Source organism: Centroberyx affinis, unplaced genomic scaffold, assembly GCF_046629955.1.
Source record: "Centroberyx affinis isolate AG114_WGS23_722 - 3 ecotype Tasmania unplaced genomic scaffold, CSIRO-AGI_Caff_v1 ptg000829l_1, whole genome shotgun sequence".
In the NCBI taxonomy this organism is placed as follows: Eukaryota; Metazoa; Chordata; class Actinopteri; order Beryciformes; family Berycidae; genus Centroberyx; species Centroberyx affinis.
Window position 1 is genome coordinate 37,232 of NW_027279428.1, and position 20,160 is coordinate 57,391.

General features: G+C 41.4%; 2 protein-coding genes across 3 annotated transcripts; both read right to left on the minus strand.

The window, feature by feature from the left end:
- Nucleotides 1–164: 164 nt before the first annotated feature.
- Nucleotides 165–4,223, minus strand: LOC139645200 (hyaluronan and proteoglycan link protein 3-like). Its single transcript, XM_071520850.1, has 6 exons — nucleotides 4,185–4,223; nucleotides 3,227–3,401; nucleotides 2,870–3,092; nucleotides 2,511–2,656; nucleotides 1,802–2,104; nucleotides 165–1,055 (listed from the first exon to the last, which is right to left on the minus strand). Exons 2-6 carry the CDS (start codon nucleotides 3,360–3,362, stop codon nucleotides 760–762), a joined length of 1,104 nt encoding a protein of 367 aa, XP_071376951.1. The 5' UTR covers nucleotides 3,363–3,401; nucleotides 4,185–4,223; the 3' UTR covers nucleotides 165–759.
- Nucleotides 4,224–6,024: 1,801 nt separating this feature from the next.
- LOC139645196 (lactadherin-like) lies at nucleotides 6,025–19,379 on the minus strand. Of its 2 annotated transcripts, none has more exons than XM_071520843.1 (10): nucleotides 19,281–19,379; nucleotides 15,977–16,102; nucleotides 15,755–15,886; nucleotides 11,372–11,485; nucleotides 10,881–11,062; nucleotides 10,219–10,374; nucleotides 9,472–9,616; nucleotides 8,427–8,611; nucleotides 8,093–8,248; nucleotides 6,025–7,060 (listed from the first exon to the last, which is right to left on the minus strand). In XM_071520843.1, the coding sequence occupies exons 1-10, from the start codon at nucleotides 19,354–19,356 to the stop codon at nucleotides 6,917–6,919; spliced, it is 1,416 nt and encodes a 471-aa protein (XP_071376944.1). In that variant the 5' UTR covers nucleotides 19,357–19,379; the 3' UTR covers nucleotides 6,025–6,916. The 2 variants fall into 2 exon arrangements, with proteins under 2 accessions (XP_071376944.1, XP_071376943.1); XM_071520842.1 differs by having other exon boundaries at nucleotides 8,427–8,629.
- Between the last annotated feature and the right edge of the window lie 781 nt (nucleotides 19,380–20,160).

A 20,160-nucleotide genomic window follows, 5' to 3' on the forward strand; every position in this document is an offset into this window, starting at 1 on the left:
TGTGCATGTAATTCAAAAAGCTACAATATGTAACTAAGCATAATATCTATCTGTGTCTGAAAGTGGGAGAGACAGAGATAATTTGAACAGGCATTTAAATGGTCAGGAAATGTATTTGTTATACAAAAATAAGTTATTTATCACAGACAATCAATTAACGCTTTCATTATTGTGGAAACCAACTGAGGTATGTGGGTATACAGTAGAAATGATTGTTGTTTTCCAGATGTTAGTGTCAATAGCTTATATCACAGGAGTGGTGAGACTACTTCATCATGCACCAATCAGTCACATCAAAGTAAATATTCTGCTCTCATGTTACACAAAAATAGGAGTTTACAGAGAGAGTATAGTAGTAGATAAGTACAATGAGGTATAGATAACGGTTAGTCAAAGGTTACTGTAAAACCGAGTTTCTTTGTACTTTTTGTCATACATAGGTACAGCCTCAGAATATAATATATACGTCACAAAAAAGACAGAAACATGCAATAATACAGTGGACCACATGAAACAGCATCCATGGAGGAGGCCTTATAATTGTGGACTAGTTATAATACAGTTATAATGCCACAAATATCATTCATAATCTCATACACAAGGGTTGACCCTGTATGAGCGTGTTTCTGAACCTCAATGCAAATGACGCTCATTCCATGCCACATCGCAGCATAAATACCACACCTTGCTCAAAAGAATAAACATTTTCGAGAAATGAAAGTCAGCTTCACATTTCTGACACCAATGACAGGGAAGGATCTACATTAATTCATCGACCGCCTTATAGCAGTAGACTCCGTGCTTGTGTTGGGGAGGTGGGAAGCCAAAGCTGCGCACCCCTGGCTCCGAGGGGCCACAGTTTCTGCGGGGCCTGGCGATGGGGTAGCGAAAGACTCCGTCAGCGAGCCAGCCGGCATCACAGCGGTCCAGACCCGTGAGTTTCCAGGCGGTGTACAGCTGGCCCACCTTGGCTATCTCAGCTCCGTCCTCTCGACACGCGTCCTGAGCCTCAGTCAGGTTCAGCTTGAGCGGGTGCTGAAGATAGTAGACTTTCCCTGCAGAGGAGCAACATTTGTTATTCAGGAGTCTTTCAGTCATGTTTTCATGTCATAGACCCTCAAACAGACGCCCATGAGACTCCCATTTGATTAGATTTTGTCCCAGGGACCCATGTGGGAAGATTTTTGTTGTTGTCAATTTTGTATTGGTTTGTAGAACTGTCTACACTTTACAGAAGCAGATAATAGTGAAACCTCATTGGATTAGAGCAGTCGTTCTTACACATTCTCTAATTAGCTTTACTTAAATGGTGGCCATATTTGATTTACATCATACATGAGGTAGGAAACCTGGATGACAGTGAAGAAGTAAATTCAACCAGTCTTTGGATGAAAAAAAAAAAAAAAAATTAAACATACACCAAAATTATCCTTGATATTGTCTACAGATTCGCAGAGCTGCAGAAGGTCCAAATCAAAGAGAACAGCAACTGGACTGAAGGGAACATCCATGATGTTGACCTGTAATGTTAGCTAATGTTAACAATCAGCTACTGTTTATTCAATGTTTCTACATTAAATATTCTAAAATAAAATTCTAATTTATGGAGCATCCAGTCTATTAAAGTGTTTTTACTAAAGGACTAAAGATTCCCACTATCCTTTAAAAAGTGCCAGTATTTATTTTTCATTTTGGCTGTCAATTTGTAAGTGCAGGTATCACTTTTTCAAATGAAGGATATGTCATTTTAAAACCAAACTCTTCAGTTTTTGTCAGATGAAGCGCTCAAGGCCCATCTCACCTCGGAGTGAGGAGGAGAAGCAGAAGACATCGTAGCGATGGCGGTGCTGGTAGCGTCTGCCGTAGCTGCGGACCCCCGGTGCGAGGCCATGCCCCCCGCAGGGCACCCTGGGCTGGGTGATGGGGTACTGGACCGTCCCGTCGGCCAGCCAGCCCGCGTTGCACCAGTTCAGCCCCTCCTTCCAGGCCTGGAAGAGTTGCTCGAAGGTGGCCAGGGCGGAGTCCTGCTGCTCACAGGCCTGCCGCGCCTCCAGGAAGCTCAGGTGGTATCGACCATGAGGAGGCTGGTAGGGAAACACCACTCCTGAGCGAAGGAATCAATTAGATAACTATGATTATTATCTATTATCTATTACTACTCTACTACTACTACTACTACTACTACTACTACTACTACCACTTCTACTTCTACTTCTACTTCTGTGACGACTACTGCCACTAACGATTCTTTCATCTTTACTTAATATGGTACTTTTCAAAACCGTTACAAAGAGCTTCACAAAAAGAAATAAAAGTCTACAGTATAGGATGAACAGTATTAATGCCAGACAATAAATAGGCAATTGCAGTGAGAATAATTGGTAAAAACAAATGATCTAAAGGCTTGATGGTTAAAATGTGTATATCAGTTATATATTTTTGAAACAGTAAGAGGTGAACATCACATAACAACTTATTTCCAAAATGGATATATGAATAGAATGGCCTACCTCGTAACTCCAAATCAACTAAAGCGCTCTTGTCCTCAAGTCCGTCTACCACCTCACAGCGATAACGGCCTGTATCGTTCAGCTGGAGTTCAGTCATGATAAGTGTAGCATCTCCTGGGAAGTCCTGTCTGAGACGCACACGGCTCCTGACCAACAGACAGACAGACAGACAGGAGTTCAACTTTCTTTGACACAAACAAGCTGTAGGCCTAAACCTGGTATCAGGTACTTCCATTGTTTATCAAGTGAGCAACTGAAGGGTGCTGAATTCATTTTTGTAACAGCTATGATGAAAGCATGAACAATAGGCATCAGTAACAGAAAATAATCATGAATTATCACATTGGCTTTTCAATAACCTGAAGTCCCCAAAGCTTCGACTGCGGGACCCGACAGCCACCAGAACGTCAGCCTCCTGTCCACCAGCAGCAGGGAGCCAGGACCATTTGACCCGGGCCTTCCTCTGGGAGCTCAGTTCAGGCTCATACCAGTACCTGCAGGACAGGGAGGCATTTCCCCCCCGGACTGCAAACACAGACGGCTGAGCGGACTCCACATACAGCTTCACACCATTAAAATGGACTGGAAGAAATAAAGAGTTTGGATCAAAATAAGGAGGCATGGAAAAGAACTAAGAAAATACAAATTCCAAGTAAAATACACCTGGTAGATATAATGTGTATCTAACATTTTAATTATACAGGCTGAGTACGTACTCTCACTGTTGCCATTTTCATTAAGGAAGTCGTGGTAGAAGAAGTGGTTGGGGTCTGCAGGAGCAGCCTGAGTCCAGCAGGAGAGAAGCAGCTGAACCCCCATCAGCAGCAGAGGGTGAAGGTAAGGAAACATCATCCTGGTTTACTGAGAAACTCTGATCCACAGTCCTCAGGCCTGTGGAGAGAGATCTGATCAGCTCGCTGGTCCAGAAAATCACAACAGAACAGTAATGATCTTCCTCAAACTGCATTTTAAGTATTTTTTTAAGTACTTTTTTAAGTATTTTATTTTGTTCTAGTTTTCAACCATTTCACAGCATAGGCTACTGCATTTTTAACATTCACTACATGCTGTAACAACAAAGAGCCAGTGGAGGGCAGTATGACACTATGTTTAGTACGCCCACTTTCTATGAAAAAGTATTCTAATGCTGCGCTACTTCGACAACTTTGCTGCAGATGAATAGTTTTGCGCATCATTTAAGTAAATCAGTAAAATATTAATTATTTTTTCTGTCCAAAGAGCAAAGTTGATTTGAATTATTGATTTCAGTCATACCATTTTAAAATTATAATCGCCGATTGCATTGCATTGCAGTTTTCGACCGATTCTTTTTTATAGGGGTTGGTAGGCTATAGGCTACCCTATTCTATCAGGTTCGTAACGCTAATTTTTCACTTTAAATGTATTTGTAGCCCTGCCTGCTTTGCTTAGTGCCATAGACAGCGGTAAAAATAGTATCAATTTAAATAATTCAGTTTAGAAACCTGCAGTCAAAGCTCACCTGGGCGCCAGGTGAGGAAAAAAAATCCAACATAAAAACCGTAACCTGCATTTACAGAATGTACCCAAAAGGAAATCTAACAAGGCACCAGGCTGTAGGCTATGGTTAAAGAGCACAAATATTTCAAGCTTAATCACTTCGTTAATATTCTGTGTTCATTGTCCTTCACTTACCGCAAGACACCTATATGTAGTCTGCTTTCTTGGTTTAACTCCCTCGAAAGACCTTGATGTTGAAGAGCCGAAGAGAAAGATGCGCACGTCAGAAGTCTGCAGAGAAGAGATGACGCAAAGCCCCTGATGCGCACAGTTGTCTTCTGGTAAAAGGCGCAAAAACATCAATTACTATGGATTGAGGTGTAGATTAGTTTAGAAAACTATGCCAAACATTTCACAGTAAAACAAGTCAATGTTCCAGCAAGGTTTTAAAACTGCAATGCTGACAAGTTGAAACTGCTTGGACTGTAAGGTTGTCTTATTCTGGTATGGGAGAAAAAATCAAGGGGGATTGGAAAACAGGGATGCAGATAAGGAGGACAATTCCTAAAACCTAGATTTCATGTATCAGTGTTCCAAGTTTATTTTTCCTTTAATCCAGTGTAGATTTGTGAGCATGTCTGTTTTCTTCCAATGTTCAATTCCTGGAGATCCCCAATCATTGTATGCAATACAAAGGATACATTTAAAAGGATGTGGACACATTTTCTTTTTTCTAACTCTTAACTACTGAAAGAAGACTCTGAAATATGGTTCATGTGGTTGTAAAAGCTCAAACAACTATAATCATTCTTTGGGAAACAGTTGTTATTCTTTATTGAACTGTCTAAGACCAGATGAATTACTTATGTTAACTCTGTTTTAGTTAATATTAAATATTTTTATGTATTTTAAGTAGAAAAGGTGCTAAAATTTTACTGCTACTGCAAAACAATTAAACTAATAGTTTAACTCCAAAGTGCTTTGGCTGAATTACTGCCTAACACTCCCAGCAAGTTGTTTTGATCCTGTTCCCACCAGTGTCATTAGCAGAATCACTATCTTTTATCACAACATGACCAACCATAACAAATGAGCTCATTTTGTCCAGCTGTTGGGGGAGGAATATCCAGGGAGAAAGCAAAGACGACTTCTTCGCATCGCTCCTTAACTCTTTGAAAGCAGATGTTTTGTCGAGGAGCATCCCCGGATCCCTCCAGCTGGCACCGTGTTCTTCTGGAAACATTATTATTATTTTATTGGAGTCCTGCTATGCTGTGGAAAACACACATAAAATACACTATAAAGCCACATACAGTAGGCTTACACACACACACACTCACACACACAGTGATGACAGATGTGTTAGAGATGCTCCATCCTTCAACGATTCATTTCATAGAGATGAAAGCTGTTGCCAGGGGCCAAACATACCAGGACTATGTGCATAGCAGGGAGATGAGGGGCTAACAGGGTGTAATTACTCTCGTAAACAGCAGGCCGAGGAACACTAGTCCGGCAGCAGGGGAAACTCACAACTTCTCTGGGTGGTTCAAGAGATTTTTGTGCTCACTTCTTCAAGCAAATGATGGGAACAGAAAAGTAGAAGATTATGATGGTCATTCATTAGTCTTTCAGGAGATGTTGTGGAAAGAAGAGTTGAATTTTGTTTTGTCTGACAGCCATGAGCCATCACAGAACCAAATAAAGTCCGGCCTTCCTCTCATATGAGTTTGAGTTATATGTTGACATAATTTAAGAGGATTTGGTTCCTTTGCTAAACCTGCATCTGAATGACACAGAATTGCCCATATTCCCTGGCAAGCAGTAATAAACCTGTAGTGTTACCAGTGACATACAGTATAACACACCAATGCTTGATAAAGACATATCTTAATCATGCTCATTGATTGAAAAAAGACACAGTCTACTTTTCCATCAGAGATTAGGTGGGACTAGATATCAATGTTCATTGATTGAATAAAGACACATACTTTTCTTTTTTAACTTTTAATAAATGATCTCAGTTCAAGACCAACAATGAATAAAAAAGAATGTAAAACCACAGTTATTTTCTACACAATTTCTCTCTAAATATTTCACATTTGGAATAAAAATGATTAAATAAGAATGAAATATGTAAGAATGAAGAAAAACCTGCTAAAATGTGTAAAAAAAATTGTAGATATCAAGTGCAAAACATTACAACATCATGCAGAATATCCATACAGTTTCGCATTTTCATATCTGTCATTCCGTCACTTGATGCATATGATTTATGCAGAGCAATGTAATTCAAATTTGAAAGTAATTTTTTTCCCACACTGGGCTATTTGGATATCTGGATATCCCAAAATACATATTGCACAGGCCCTGCTTCATTATGCTAGTTTGTGCTCCATTAACCAAACAGACTCCATGTTGAAACTGGCAGCTTTTTGTTTTTTTTAGTTCAGAACTGAAGAGGTGAAGAGCAACAATCACGAGGTGCCAACTGTAAGACAGCCAGAAATCAGTATGAATTCTTAGATGAAGCAAATAAATTACATGGTAATATGCACTTAGAACAAAACCATTCGCAAAGATCCAAAGCTACTGAAATCCAAAGCATGGATACTCAATAGAGGGCTCTCGGTGAGCATCCACAAACTGCAACTTCATGTCATAGCGATGGAATTAACATAAACTAAAAAATGTCACTACCCAAAAAGTGCTACAAGTCCTACAATCCCAGCTATTCAGCCAATATTAGCTTTATCCAGAGAAATGAATGGAGAACGAAACACAACCCAATGCGAGGTGCACTCTAGACATTCAAGTCCTTTGTCCTGATGCTACAGAAGGGTAAGACGCTTCTGTCCCAGGTGCGGTCTGAAGAGATGGAGCGGCGGGACGGGAGGCAGCACTGCCGGTCCGTGACTGACGGGCTTCTACTCGTCGCAGCCCAGCAGCTCCATGCGCAGGGTGATGCGCTCGTGCCACTCCCACGGCACGACGCGGACAAACCGGGCGTAGAACGACGGCTCAAACAGGTTCTTCTTATGTGTGTTGTTGTCAGTGTTGCCTTGGAAAATCTGTGAATAAAATTAGAATAGTAGATTTAGAGAGAGACATGAAAGATTAGGAGAGAGAGAGGGGAATGACAAAGGTCCCAGGCCAGATTCAAACCCAGGACGTCACGGTTACATGGTACGCGCCTTAGACCACTAACCTACCAGGATGCCCCCTAGAATAATTATTTAATGGGGAATAATGTATTGTAAATAGTGCATGTTCTGTCCAAGTATTTGAGTTTTGCTAAGAGTAAAGATTCCTTGTAAGAGGAAACAGGTGATAAGGAGGGAGATTGATGGTGCTTTGTAGTCAGTGAGTAAAACATGGCACTAACACTGCAGCATAGCTTCAGCTCCCACTGGGCCCATCCATGCTAAAACTGCTCATGGCACTGTAACGCACTTTGGATAAAAGCATCCCCCAGATGTCATATGTTATGACTGACTGTCATCAGAGGCTGTAAATCCAGCTGAGCGGTGCCGGTCCCTGACAACCTTACGACCCACATCCGACTGGCCCCACCCAGCCGCTCAGAGCGCTCAGACGAAGCCCCGGGCGGCATCGTTATGTCGAGGGCCTGCCAGCTCAGCGCTCAATAAAAAGATCAAAGCTTGTTTTACAGTTTTATTGAATCATCTGAGTCCAGACATTGTAGAAAGAGCAGCTGATTTTCTCTCAAAAAGGACAGAGAAAAAGTCTTGCTATGCTTAGGACAGTGGGCTTATTACTGCTGCTGAAAAGTCCAAAAGTAAAACTCAACTTAAAGAGAGAGAGAGAGGAGAGAGGAAGACAATAATGTGAGACTTGCTAAGGTTTAAGTCTATTGGCATGCTTCCCTAGAGAGGGGAGTTTATGCAAAAGTACTATATAACAACATTCAACAATATATACTGTATATCATTTAACTCAGGGAAGAAAGCAGTTATTCAAGAGTTTCAGACGAAATGTAAAACAGCAGCAATGATCACAAATACTCAAGACAAGGACACAAGACTGGATTTGATAAGATATATTAAGGATATATACATTTTAGGGATCCACATTTGTCTGACCTTATCTTTTCCGGTGTCCTCCTCCTTCACCATGCTCCAAGACTGTCCATCGTTGCTGTAAGCAACTTTAAACATCGACACAAACTGCACCACCCCGAAGTCCTTGGCCCCCTGGGTGATGATGCCTGTGAGCCGCTTCGTCTTCTCTAGATCGACCTAGAGTAGGAACAAAGAGAACAGTTATACTCTGCAGCATCCACTGGATTAAATGATCACAGAAAAGTTATGAGGAGACTAAAAGACTTCACCATCCATTGAATGTCAGATATTTTGAGTATTACTGTAGATCCAACTGTTACTAATAATGTAATTTTCCCACTGCGGATTCCCTAACCTGGATCCACTCTGTTCGGTTGTTGGTGGCGGCAGACCAGGCATTGGTCTTTCCCTGCTTATCCAGCCGGGCGAACTGCGGGTGCCATGTGAAGGTATCGATGCCCCAGGTGCGGAAAGAGCTGGAGGCGGACAGCTGCCCGTCAGAGATGAGGCGGGACTTCATCCCCATGGGCTCAGAGCAACCTGCCGTGTTTGAATAAACTGTGAATAAAAAGCAGAGAGAAAGACAGAGAGCGGGAAACCCCAAGCGACAGAAGGAGAAAGAGAAAGACAAGGGGAAGAGCAGAGATGAAAAACCAATGATCACACCCAAAGAAAAGAATGAATCAACTTCACAACCCATTTGAAGATAATGAAGAACATGCAGAAATCATCTGATTGATTAATTTTTTTTTTTTTTACACCCACCCATGTCCAAGTGGAAAAAATAGAAAAAGGTTCACAGAGTAGAGAGATGAAGGATGCATGCAGTAAAATACATAGAGCTATGCATGCAGTGTGTATGCATATACCAAAGAAGACCGGTGTTTTTCTATACATTTTGCACAGTTTTGTTCAAAGTAAACAAAGGACAATAGAAAGGAGGTGGGAAAACACAAATATGTGTATGTGTGTGCAGTGTTTGTGTGCATATGTGTGTGTGTGTACCTGAAAGGACTGTTTTTATTGTTGGATGGTAAAAGCTTCCCACTGAAGGCTGTTTATACTGTACATTTTCTATGTGGCCTAACCACAGCTAGATGTTACGCAGTTGAAATAAACCCTTTGACTGTCATCGTGTTTGTCAGCACAACCACAGCAAGTCGAAATCAACACAATAAAAAAGAAACAGTGGGAAAGTTAAACAAAAGAGGCTTTTTCCACTCTTTCCCACTTCAGGGATTTGCGTTTCAGAATCTAGGAATCTGTCTAATTAAATGGCTAAAATAAGTCAATAAAATCCCATCTACCATTATCTTTCAACTACAGTTTCTGACCTCGTTCCAAGACTTTAAGGAAGAGTATCTGCTTCAAACTGTGCTGGATGTTTTCTGTGTGTTTACCATTGAGCTCACAGCCCACCAGCTCCATGCGCAGGGTGCAGGCCTTGCGGCAAACCACAGGGATGATGCGGATGTACTGGGCCACAACAGGAGGGTCAAACATGTTGGTCTTTGTGCTGTCGTTATCTGTGTTGCCCACAAAAACCTGGAGCACAAGGTAGAAAATTAGGTAAGTCAGTCAGTCTATGATTATGTACAAGCTGCTGGTGTGGTAAACACTAAGCACAGTAAAGACACACGGTAAGTAATGTATAGTGGGGGAAAGAGTACTAGATTGGTCTACTCAAGTAGAAGTATTGTTACTTTGCTGATATTTTACTGAAGTAGAAGTAAAAGTACTGGTGTAAAAATCTAAAAAGTAGCTCATTTAAAAGTTACTCAGTTACTTTTTAGAAAAGGGAACATTGTTACTTGATTCTTTTAATTTTAAAAATTGGAAACTACAAAATAAAGTGCACAAAACAGAGTAAAGCCAGGTTACTCTTCTCTTCTTTTCTGACTGATCGTTCACTGTGAATTTACGATTGTCCAGTTTCTGTTGCTTATGGAGAGCCACAAATTTGTACTCTGTAATGGATGTGATATCAAATGTAGTGAAGTACAATACTTCAGTAAAAACGTATTTAAGTAAAGTAAAATTTCTCAAAAAAGTATAAGAACACCAAAAAGCTACTCAGTTACAGTAATGTGAGTAAATGTAATCACTTCCACCCTTGTGTTTGGTTGAAACATGGTGAACCCTCTAACCTTGTCCTTCCTCTGGCCGTCCACTCTGTAAGTGCTGTAGGTCTTTCCATCGAAGCTGGTTGCCACCTTGAAGGCCTTGATGTACTCGGCGGTGCCCATGCGGCTGGCGCCCTGCGTGATGATGCCCGTCAGACGCATCTTCTTCTGCATATCGATCTGAAGTCAAAGAGTGATCCTGTTAGTCGGCCTCAACAACAAGGTTCATTCACCTCAACCCAGACTGACATCATGATTATGAAAATATACCGAACCATTGTTTGGTTCTCCAAACTGAAAGAAGTACAAGGAATAGAAAAACTGACTCATTGGTTAAAGTTATAATCCAACAAGTTTCTCTCTAAATGGGCTATAATATAAAACGTGGTCCACTCTAACCCATAAAAATAGAATTACTAATAACTTACAGCTAGATGTAAAACCCTACTAGACTCAACACCACCACCATGGCAGGTGCTCTTACCCACCCCCCTCCCCACTTTTGTTTGCTGTGTCTGTTATACAGCTTCTTCACCCCAAAAAGGTATTTGTACTGACCATTTTCCAAATAAAAAATATGTGAAAAAAAACAAAACAGAAAATAAACCGACCCACACAGCTCTCATTAGTCAATCAGTGTGACTTCATGGTTTCTGACTTCATGTGTTCTGGTGTGTTTCTCTCACCTCGATCCAGGGGTTCCTGTCGTGGGCAGCAGAGGTCCAGGCGTTGACGATGCCTTGGTTGTTGAGCCGAGCCAACTCCGGGCCCCAGCGCTGCATACCCAGAATGCCATAGTGCACAGAGGAGGCTGAAATCTGGGACTCCACGATTCCCCCGCCCTCCATCCCCAGCAGAGATATACAACCTGAGACACACAACCACTAAATTATTACATTTGACACACATACTGTATAGCGTACTGGTGGCCCAATCCAGACACACACTCTTCACAGTTTATACTCATTTACAGCCTTTTAGCACTTTTAGCACAGAGTTTTCTGAGGAAAAGCAAGTTATGTGTAATTGTACGTTTACATATTTGCATCTGTCTGATTTGGCCAAGGGTGTCTGGAATCGGCCAAAGGTACTTAAATGCTAGTGTAACTATGTGTATGTGTAATGACACACATCAGATGAAAAGTGAATCAAATGTTAAATTAGTTGGTGAACCTACGTAGCTGGCACTGCTTTCCAACATAGGGTGAGGGGCAGTGGCAGGTGTAGTCTCCTTCAAGATCTCTGCACATCCCTCCATTCTTACAGGGCTGGACGGCACAGTCATTCACATCTGAAGGAGAAAGCAACTCATTAGTTTCAACTCTAATTATAACTTAACATAAAATCAGTCCCGAAGTAGTGAAAGATTCCCTGAAACCCAACAATCACAAGATGAAAAAAACATAATGGTTATAGATGCGGTGCACACCTGCCCTAAAACAGGTCAGACAAAGTATAGAGGGGTTTTCGAGGCAGGTGGAGAGCCACAATAGCCTCACTGTGCCTCCAACCCACAGCTGCTTTCTCTTTAGTCTCACATGATGACAGAGATGCTGCTGAGGGCAACACAGGAGAGCGGGCAGGACGCACTTGGCAACCAATTCAGGGGGCATAGCAGGTTAGGGTGAAAGGTCAGGGTTGGTAGTTGTAATTTGTGTCATGGTTCTAGGAATTAGAAGGGATACAGGAGATTTCAGGACGTTATCTCCATTTCTTGTCACCATCAGTTACAGATTTGGCTCTATTGAAGAAACTCAAACAGTCCTTAAATTCCAGGAGAAAAGTGTGACAAAATGTATTCTTCAAACTAAAGACAACAGAACAGAAAAGTGAGCTTGGTGTAAAAAATGAGTTATAATGTTAGCTCAATTAATAGTCAATCTGAGTTACATGGTGTCAGTGTTGTAATGCTAGCTAGGTTGCTAAAGATGATAGCATGCGTGTTTGTCAGTGTGGCATGTTTTTCTGTGTCTAATGCAGATGTTACACCTGAGGAGAAGGGAAATTTGTTTGGGCAATTGAAATATGTCCCATTGAATGAATTGAATCCCATGAATCCCCTTCAAAGTTCAGGGATGGAAAAATTACAGCATGTCAACAGGGGAAGGACTGAACCAAACTGAACCAAAGTTAGTGGAAGAGTGTGTGTGTGTATGTCACAGAGCGAGGGAGAGAAGAGGGGGAGAGAGAGAGAGAGACAGAGAGAGAGAGAGAGGGTAAGGGGGGGAGTAACAGAGAGAGAGAGAGAGAGAGAGAGAGAGAGAAGGGAGTGTGAATCAAGTGTGGCTGACATAATGTCAACTCTACTCGGACTACTATTGTACTACTGCATGCTCACTTAATATTTTCATTTTAACAGCTAACAGACACACACACGCACACAGAAATTGCCTTTGTAATTTCCATTTCAGTTGTAGTGATTGTGAAATCAACTGATAAATGTCATATCTAAGTCTTGTCTTATAGCTTATCCCCCTCTACCAGACATCCTGTTTACATAGATGAAAGGCTTACAGGACTCTTCCACTGTAACTATGGTGACAACACACCTCTGACATCACTTCCTGAAACGTCCCTGATCGCTTCTAGACACCACCCATGTAATGCTGTCTAATCTCCACAGGGAGGCAGACTTATCTAACACTGTACAGAGTCAACAGCAGTGGGATGTGTGTGTGTGTGCTCCACTCTACAGCAGCAAAATGAATCCATGTCAGTCATTTTAAAGGACTTTGGCATTTTCACCAAGAGCTGCGAGAGCAATTAGTGAGCGCATGTTAATTCAAACACGATTCAATAACAGAGCTCACTGACAAACCTTCCTCTGTCCACAGCTGAGTCAGAATAGGCCAGTGTAATGGAAGTCTTTGTAAATATTCATTAAAAGTGAGTCACAATGAGTAGTACTGTTTTAAATCTATTCTTGCTGTGTGAAATAAAGGCATTTTAATTTTTGCAATGAGACAAATTGCTGGTTTTGACTGGATCTTAGTGTATATTTACAAAGACTTCCCATGGATTGGCCTATTCTGGCTCTGCTGTTACCTCCATCTAAAAACCACCTGTCCACTCAACACTAAAGACCCAACGCAATGCTCCTTCCCTTCTGTTTTCCTCTATCCTCAATTGGCCCATTAGAAAACAGTTTCTACCCGTCTCGCTGACCCTGAGAGACTCCTCCAGACTCCAAATCTAACAGACAGACGTCAGGTGAACGTAATGCCACATGGGTCTGTTTAGCTCCTGTTCCTGTTAACACTAAGAGGATTGGTCACAACTTAAAAACCATTCCCAGGATCGCTGTGACAACAACACCGGCACGCAGTGAATGACACTGAAAAACAAGTGATCCTGCTAGAATAAAGTCTGTGTTATAGCCCACTGATTAGTTCTTTCTAGATCCAGCTTGCACTAATCATTTGGTTTTGTGAACTAGGATTCATTTTTGTAATCTTTAGATGTTTTTTGTTACTTGTATTATTCTACTCAGCTGTATTTTATGCTCAGTGTTGCTTTGACAACATCAGGCATTCGTGCCAGTAAATCAAACTGAATTTAAAAAAACATTAAAATTGAGAGGGAGAGAGAGAGGGAGAGAGAGAGAGAGAGAGATTGATGCTGTGTCACCGCTGCATTAACCTTCTTTTTCCTACTCAGAAAAACTGCCATTTTAGCCTGTCCCAACAAGAAATTAACATTCCCCCATTTTCTCTTGTTTCTCTTGTTGCAAGGAAAACCAAAAATAAATAAAGACTCAGTAAAACCTATCCCAAGTGCGAGACAGAAAGTAGGGAGAGAGAGAGCTTCCAGAACAGAGATGGAAAAATCCAATCCACTGTGCTTGTGTATGTGTGTGTGTGTGTGTGTGTGTGTGTGTGTGCGCGCGTGTGTCTGATGTCATGCGAGGAAGTGGTTAGGAGGACAGACACACCTATACACCCATAAGAACGGTGACGAATGACTGAATCAAAGTTAGAAAATCTTTGGGAGTGGACAACCAAACTGCACAAACACTGCAATTGGTGGTCAGGCTCGGCTTTGGGAGGGTGAGCTGTTCGTTCCCAATAAACGCTAGTTCAGTAACAGCATGATCCTCCTTAGGTACTAGCTAGTTTAGTGACAGAATGAGCCGATGTTGCCAGAACAATAAGGAAATATGACGTGATTTGATTTAATATTCAGTGTTGGCATTAGTTGAGAAAGCATGTGAGAGTAGCTCTTCTAAATCCCTTACTCCCTTATATGAGATGAGATAAAAGCCCATTTCTGTAGAGGTGCCTCCATTACAGTTTGGATATTTTAATATATCTTAATTTGAATTTCATTTGGATAAAGACTGCAACTGATGCAAATCCAGATAGGGCCTGTTCCTGTTCTGCTTCTATCCCTATGGCTTTTACTCCATTGCGGTCAGACGTTCATACATTTCAGAAACAAATAACACTTTCACATGACAAACACACACACACACACACACGCACGCACACACACACACACACACACACACACACACACACAATGATCCAAAGCTAACACATTATGGGTGTCAACCAGAGTTCAAACCGCTCCTTTATATTCAAATGATTTGTCAATGGCATTTCTTTCACTCCTGTCTGGACTAGCCGTTTCTTGGAAAAAGCATCCTGGTATTTCCTTCCTTTCCTCATTCTTTCAATTCACTCCCCAACTAATAATTCTCACACTCTGCACTAATCGCAAAGCAAATCGATAATCCGGGGGTTTATCTTAAGAGGATATGACGGAATTCACCATTATCAAATTCTTCGATTCATTAGGTCAGGCTTAAGTCTGAGAAAAAGCACAAACAGATGCAATGTTAAATCTGCGTGGCGAGGGCTTCTGCATGCTAAGAGACTTGGAGTGGCCTTTTACTAATTAGCTAAACAGAACAGCCACAGGGCCAGAGCTGAATGAGGGCCTTTCATGAGACTCCTGAGCTGACTACACATCTCTCATACTGCTGATGCCATGACAGGCTGGAAAAACTTCAGCTGTTTACACTTTTCTGGCTGTTAGAAACTCTACCGCAAGTGACACCCGACGCTATTCATGTACACTGTCCACTGACTTGAAAAATGTGTGTATGTACTTGTTTATATTACTCTATTATGGTTTAACGGACTTGTTAGGATTGCGGAAAATCAATCTATTGGAAATTGTCGATGATTGATTTTTGAAGTTGACTGTTGTTAGGATTGTGACGCTGCTTCTACTTTTCATTCCTCCTTCCTCTGTCTGCCCCCTTCCCCTTCTTCTCTTTTGCTTACTTTTCCTTACATTTAAATCTTTTGCTGATTTTTTTTTTTACCTGTAACTAAATGTTCTTTATCTGCCTATGCCCTGGGGAATAATAACCATTGATCTCAACACTTTCCTGGTTATATAAAAAGGCTTTATAAATTAAATAAATGCCTCCCAAGGTCCTGAAAGTAGAAAGGAGTGCAGACAACTAAGAGGAGGAACAAGGAGATTTATGGTGAATGTAAATAGATGTATGGGTGCACAGTCATGAGTCACAGTCAGTACAGTAGGTACTTACTGATCTGACAGTGCGCTCCCTCGAAGCCCGGCTGGCACTTGCAGATGTACTCGTTGAACACGTCTCCTCGTCTGGTCGGAGTGAAGAACTCGCAGGACCCATCGTTCTTACAGGGGTTTGGACTGCAAGGGCCTGAGAGGGGATGAGAAGGAGTCTGATTAACCTATGGCTCTCTCTGCTAATGCTCTGTACTCCAGTCAAGTGTCCTCTCCTCCTCTCTACCTGTCTCTGTCAGGTTGCAGGTGTCTCCGCCGAAGCCATCCACACAGATGCAGATGAAGGGATCCTCTCCCACTCCCGTCACACACGTTCCCCCATTATGGCAGAGATTCACCTCACAGTAATCACCTGAGGAAAACAGATGGAGAAGAAGGTGTTCAACACTTTAACACCCTTAAAAAAAAAGAGCTATTGGCAAAACGTACACAAAGTGACATCACATTGTCGTATTTACTGCACAGCTACACTGGAGTTTGATAGCAAAAATGTTTTCAGCTATCTGAAACATCATTGGTAAATGTCAGGTTTTGGTGTCAGTCCCTCAGAACTAAAGAGGGCTTCTTTCTAGACTCACTATTTGTGCCAAAGTTCAAGAAATTCATCGTAGAAGAGGCAGAGATACCAATTTCTCCACCAATAGTAGCCTCAATAGACCAGAATGCAATGCAGCCACAAGACACACTCACTTTTTTTATGACTGGACTTACTATGCTATCGCAACTGCTCTCTCAACCGACACATAACCCACTGAATGCAACACACAGTTCACACTCGTTCTCTTAGGGTTGTTGAAAGGCATTCTGGGAAAGGATGGCAATCATTAACTGAAGTAGAAGTAGACGAGGCAGGTAGAGGGAAAGTGGGCACAACAAAAAAGTAAATTACAACACTTCATCACACAATAACCCCTAGAATGCAGTCACAGATTGATGATACGTAACAGTGTAAGAGCATCCGAGGGTGGACTTCCCCTTTAATACACACACAAAAAAATGCCAAAACACATGATAACAATGTGTTTGGGGATACACTTTAGACATTACAGGATCTCTAATTGCTCTTCTTACGCAGGAGTATGTTCAGCTATATTTCCTCTTTGTTGCTCTGTGGCTGTGCCGGAGCATTTGCAGCAACACAAAGGAACAGCGGTGTTGGGGCCAACTTTGGCTGCGAGGCCCAAAGTGCTGACTCAGAGATCCCGGCTGGATCAGGAAAATAATCGCAGAAACCTCCAGCAGGAGAGGCGGAGCTCGGGTTTTACAAGTCACATCAGAACTGTCATCATTTCAAAAACCTTTAACTCTTAGCTGAAAGTATAGTGCTGTTTCATGTAATCTTTATTTTTACCATCTTGTTGACTCACTGGGTGTCACGTCAGAATCACCATTTTAATCTCTCAGCAGGCCGGAGGGAACATTACTTTAATTTTCTGTGGTATTTTTGTCTGAAGATGTGTGGATAATTTGTGAATTGTGTTACCACTGTGTACAGCTACTAGCATAAAAATGTGGTGTTGCATGTATGAAAACAATTGTTTTAGCAGTGCACAGATTCTGTTTGGGCCCGAATATTGGGTAGCCAGATATGTAAATGTTCTTCTCACCATACCCACACTGTTTCACACCAGAACAGGTCTGACAGTTGCTGTCAAACCTTTGAACTGAGCAGACTGGCTTTACTACTGAACTGACTTGACATGTTTCAGCATGAACCCCAGTCTGAGTCTCACAGCCCTTTTGCAAGTCAGACAAATTGACCAGAGGAAACATTTCAAAGAGCAAGTAATGAGGGTAATGATGGAGTCCTGATGTGGAAACAAAAACGTCAAAGAAGCTGCACTGCAAATAAAAGATGATAGCATCACTGTGGAAATGGAAGCAATACTAATTTAAAGAGATGCCACCTATCCTTCGTTTTGTTCTCTTCCAGCTCTATATAGAAGCAATAGTGTCTTTTTTGGGACGTGAAAACAAGGCATTCAGTGTTTCCCGTTGCTTGGATACTGAAAAACAACTTCAGCAACAGAATGCTTCTCAGAGCAAAACAATTTGTAAATGGACAGCTTATTTTAATTCAGCTGACACTTGATAACAGAATGTGTTTATGCGCGGGATTAAGAGATTTCAGGATTAGCCAGGTAGACCCAAGCATACACCTCTTTCAGGAATGACCAGTTACACAACATGACAGTGGAGCAGCTCAGGGGCTTGAGGCACGCATCCCACCTGATCCCATAAACAACAGGTGGACAGGCAGGGGAGGAATAAGCTAATTCACACAAACATCAGGCCAGGAGCATAACAGTCGCCGCATGCACCTTGCCAGTCACAACACTCTAAAGTATTCTTGACGATATGTCATCGCTGTATTTCCTCGGAACATTTTATATAGTTTCAAGTGCTGCTAGAGGGCAACTATTTCCAGGCCAAACACAGAGTAGATGCAGGGACAGTTGGTTCATGCTGGCTCCAGACAACAACACATATGGCATTATTTTCCACTCCATCTGCACCAGCTCTAAATCTGAGAAGACACGCATCCACTGGGTAACAATATATTACAATGTAAGCATCCACAAGATGTATTATTTTCTTCTGCAAATAACTTTTTATTTTATTTTAAAAACCTGCCTCCCTGCCTACACCCAGTGTTATGATAAACACTGGGTGTAATAACAGCATGGCAGGCAGAAACTTTGCTGACCTCAAACAGAACAGTTTCACATCTACTCACTCATTACACCATGACAATGATAAGTTTGCATCTCGGCATTTAAGGCCTCCAAATTACATATGGACTGCTTTATGAATAGAGGTTTGGACAAAAACTGATATTTTCATGATTGAACCCTAAATAACAAGGAAGGCTGCACAGTAAGACGATTTTTGGGATGAGAAATGATGAGGAAAGTCACTGAATATTGTTGTAAAAATGGCTGTAAAGTAAAAACTACTTGGCATATAATAATTCCAGTACTTGATTATTGAGGACTGACACAGTCGGCGGTTTTGACATAGTTTTAGTGAGTGGCATATCTTCTCATTTGTGTGATACTTGCTGCACAAGCACAGCCCCCCTGTTTGTTATTTATTGAGGCCCCTCTTTTTTCTCCTCACCCTGATTTACAATACAAAACACAGGATCTTCATGAGTCACAGTTAAGTTATTATGACTTAGATTTGACACTTTAGGCTACATTTATGGAAATGCTAATGAGAGGAATGGAAGAAATGGCATGGCAAAAAAAGACTAGTTGGCAAGTTGGCATAGCATAATTCAGTGCCAAATCCCCCTATGGATCAAATGAAAAGAAATGATATCTCTGATTCCTGATGGTAAATAGGCCTACCTCAGTGAAGCAGTAGCCTAACCTATGTGGCACAACAATAGCCTATGTAATACTGCCTGTTTACAGCCTGTTTACAGCCTGGCAAATACTTCATTGATCATTTGAATCCTATTGAATGCGATGAATGAGATATATGATAGCCTACGTAAACGTGTCAATAGTTTAAAAAGGACTTACCTCTCACTGAACACAGACAAACCAGAAGTGCAAAGGTTGTTAAATATGCTGAGATTAACTTCCCGGGACGTTTCATATTTGTTTCCCCCTTGTGTTCCGCAATTTTGTCCCGAGTGACGCTGTACCGCTAGATGTCTATCTGATGCTGCCTTCAGGTGCTGTCGGAAATATCGGAATTTCACATTGGAAGGCAAATGAAAGACAACAAAAATAGTAAATACAAATGGGAGAGTTGGGATTTTCCAGAGATTTAGGGGACTGAGAAGCCATGCTGAAAACAGATAGGAAAGGAAAAGCATTTCATTATTATCTGATTTTGTTTGGTAGGTAATCACGAGGATATTTTTGCTCTTTGTTTAACTTTTAGTTGTTCTGCATTTTGGGGCATAGCCCACATATAACTTGTCATTTTGGTGTTAAAGAGACAAATACAAGTTACCCTAGAGTTTATTCATATTGCTGCAAAAAATATTTTGAAGACCTACGTCATTACTGGGACCCTAACAAGTCCAGTGCAACAAATATACACAACCTTTGGCTAATAAATAATTAAAACGTCAATTACATGCCTGGTGCAGTTAATTCTACTGCTGCAACATAAAGTAGCTCTCTGCCACTAGATCTCTAAAATAAAACAATATTACATTCCATCCAACAGTCCATTTTGCTGTTATTTCCAACCAAAAGCGATTGAATGCATGATAAATCGCATGTACAAAATCGAAAGTTTGAGTTTACCAGGAGCACTTGAAGGCAGCATTAACCCCCAGATTGACAGAGTGGGCGGGTTCTAAATTAGCTCCACGGATTAGCAGATACTGCGCACACACACTGCTTCATGGAAAGACCCGAACTAAAATAGGCTTACAAACACCTCAGA

Coding starts and splice junctions, on each gene's coding strand:
- LOC139645200 (XM_071520850.1), bottom strand. CDS start 3,362: ATGATGTTTCCTTACCTTCACCCTCTGCTGCTGATGGGGGTTCAGCTG. Junction 2,657..2,869: donor CGAAGCTTTGGGGACTTCAG/GTTATTGAAAAG, acceptor TCTGTTGGTCAG/GAGCCGTGTGCGTCTCAGAC. Junction 2,105..2,510: donor AGTTGATTTGGAGTTACGAG/GTAGGCCATTCT, acceptor TCCTTCGCTCAG/GAGTGGTGTTTCCCTACCAG.
- LOC139645196 (XM_071520842.1), bottom strand. CDS start 19,356: ATGAAACGTCCCGGGAAGTTAATCTCAGCATATTTAACAACCTTTGCA. Junction 10,375..10,880: donor ACAGGAACCCCTGGATCGAG/GTGAGAGAAACA, acceptor CTTTGACTTCAG/ATCGATATGCAGAAGAAGAT. Junction 9,617..10,218: donor ACGGCCAGAGGAAGGACAAG/GTTAGAGGGTTC, acceptor CTTGTGCTCCAG/GTTTTTGTGGGCAACACAGA.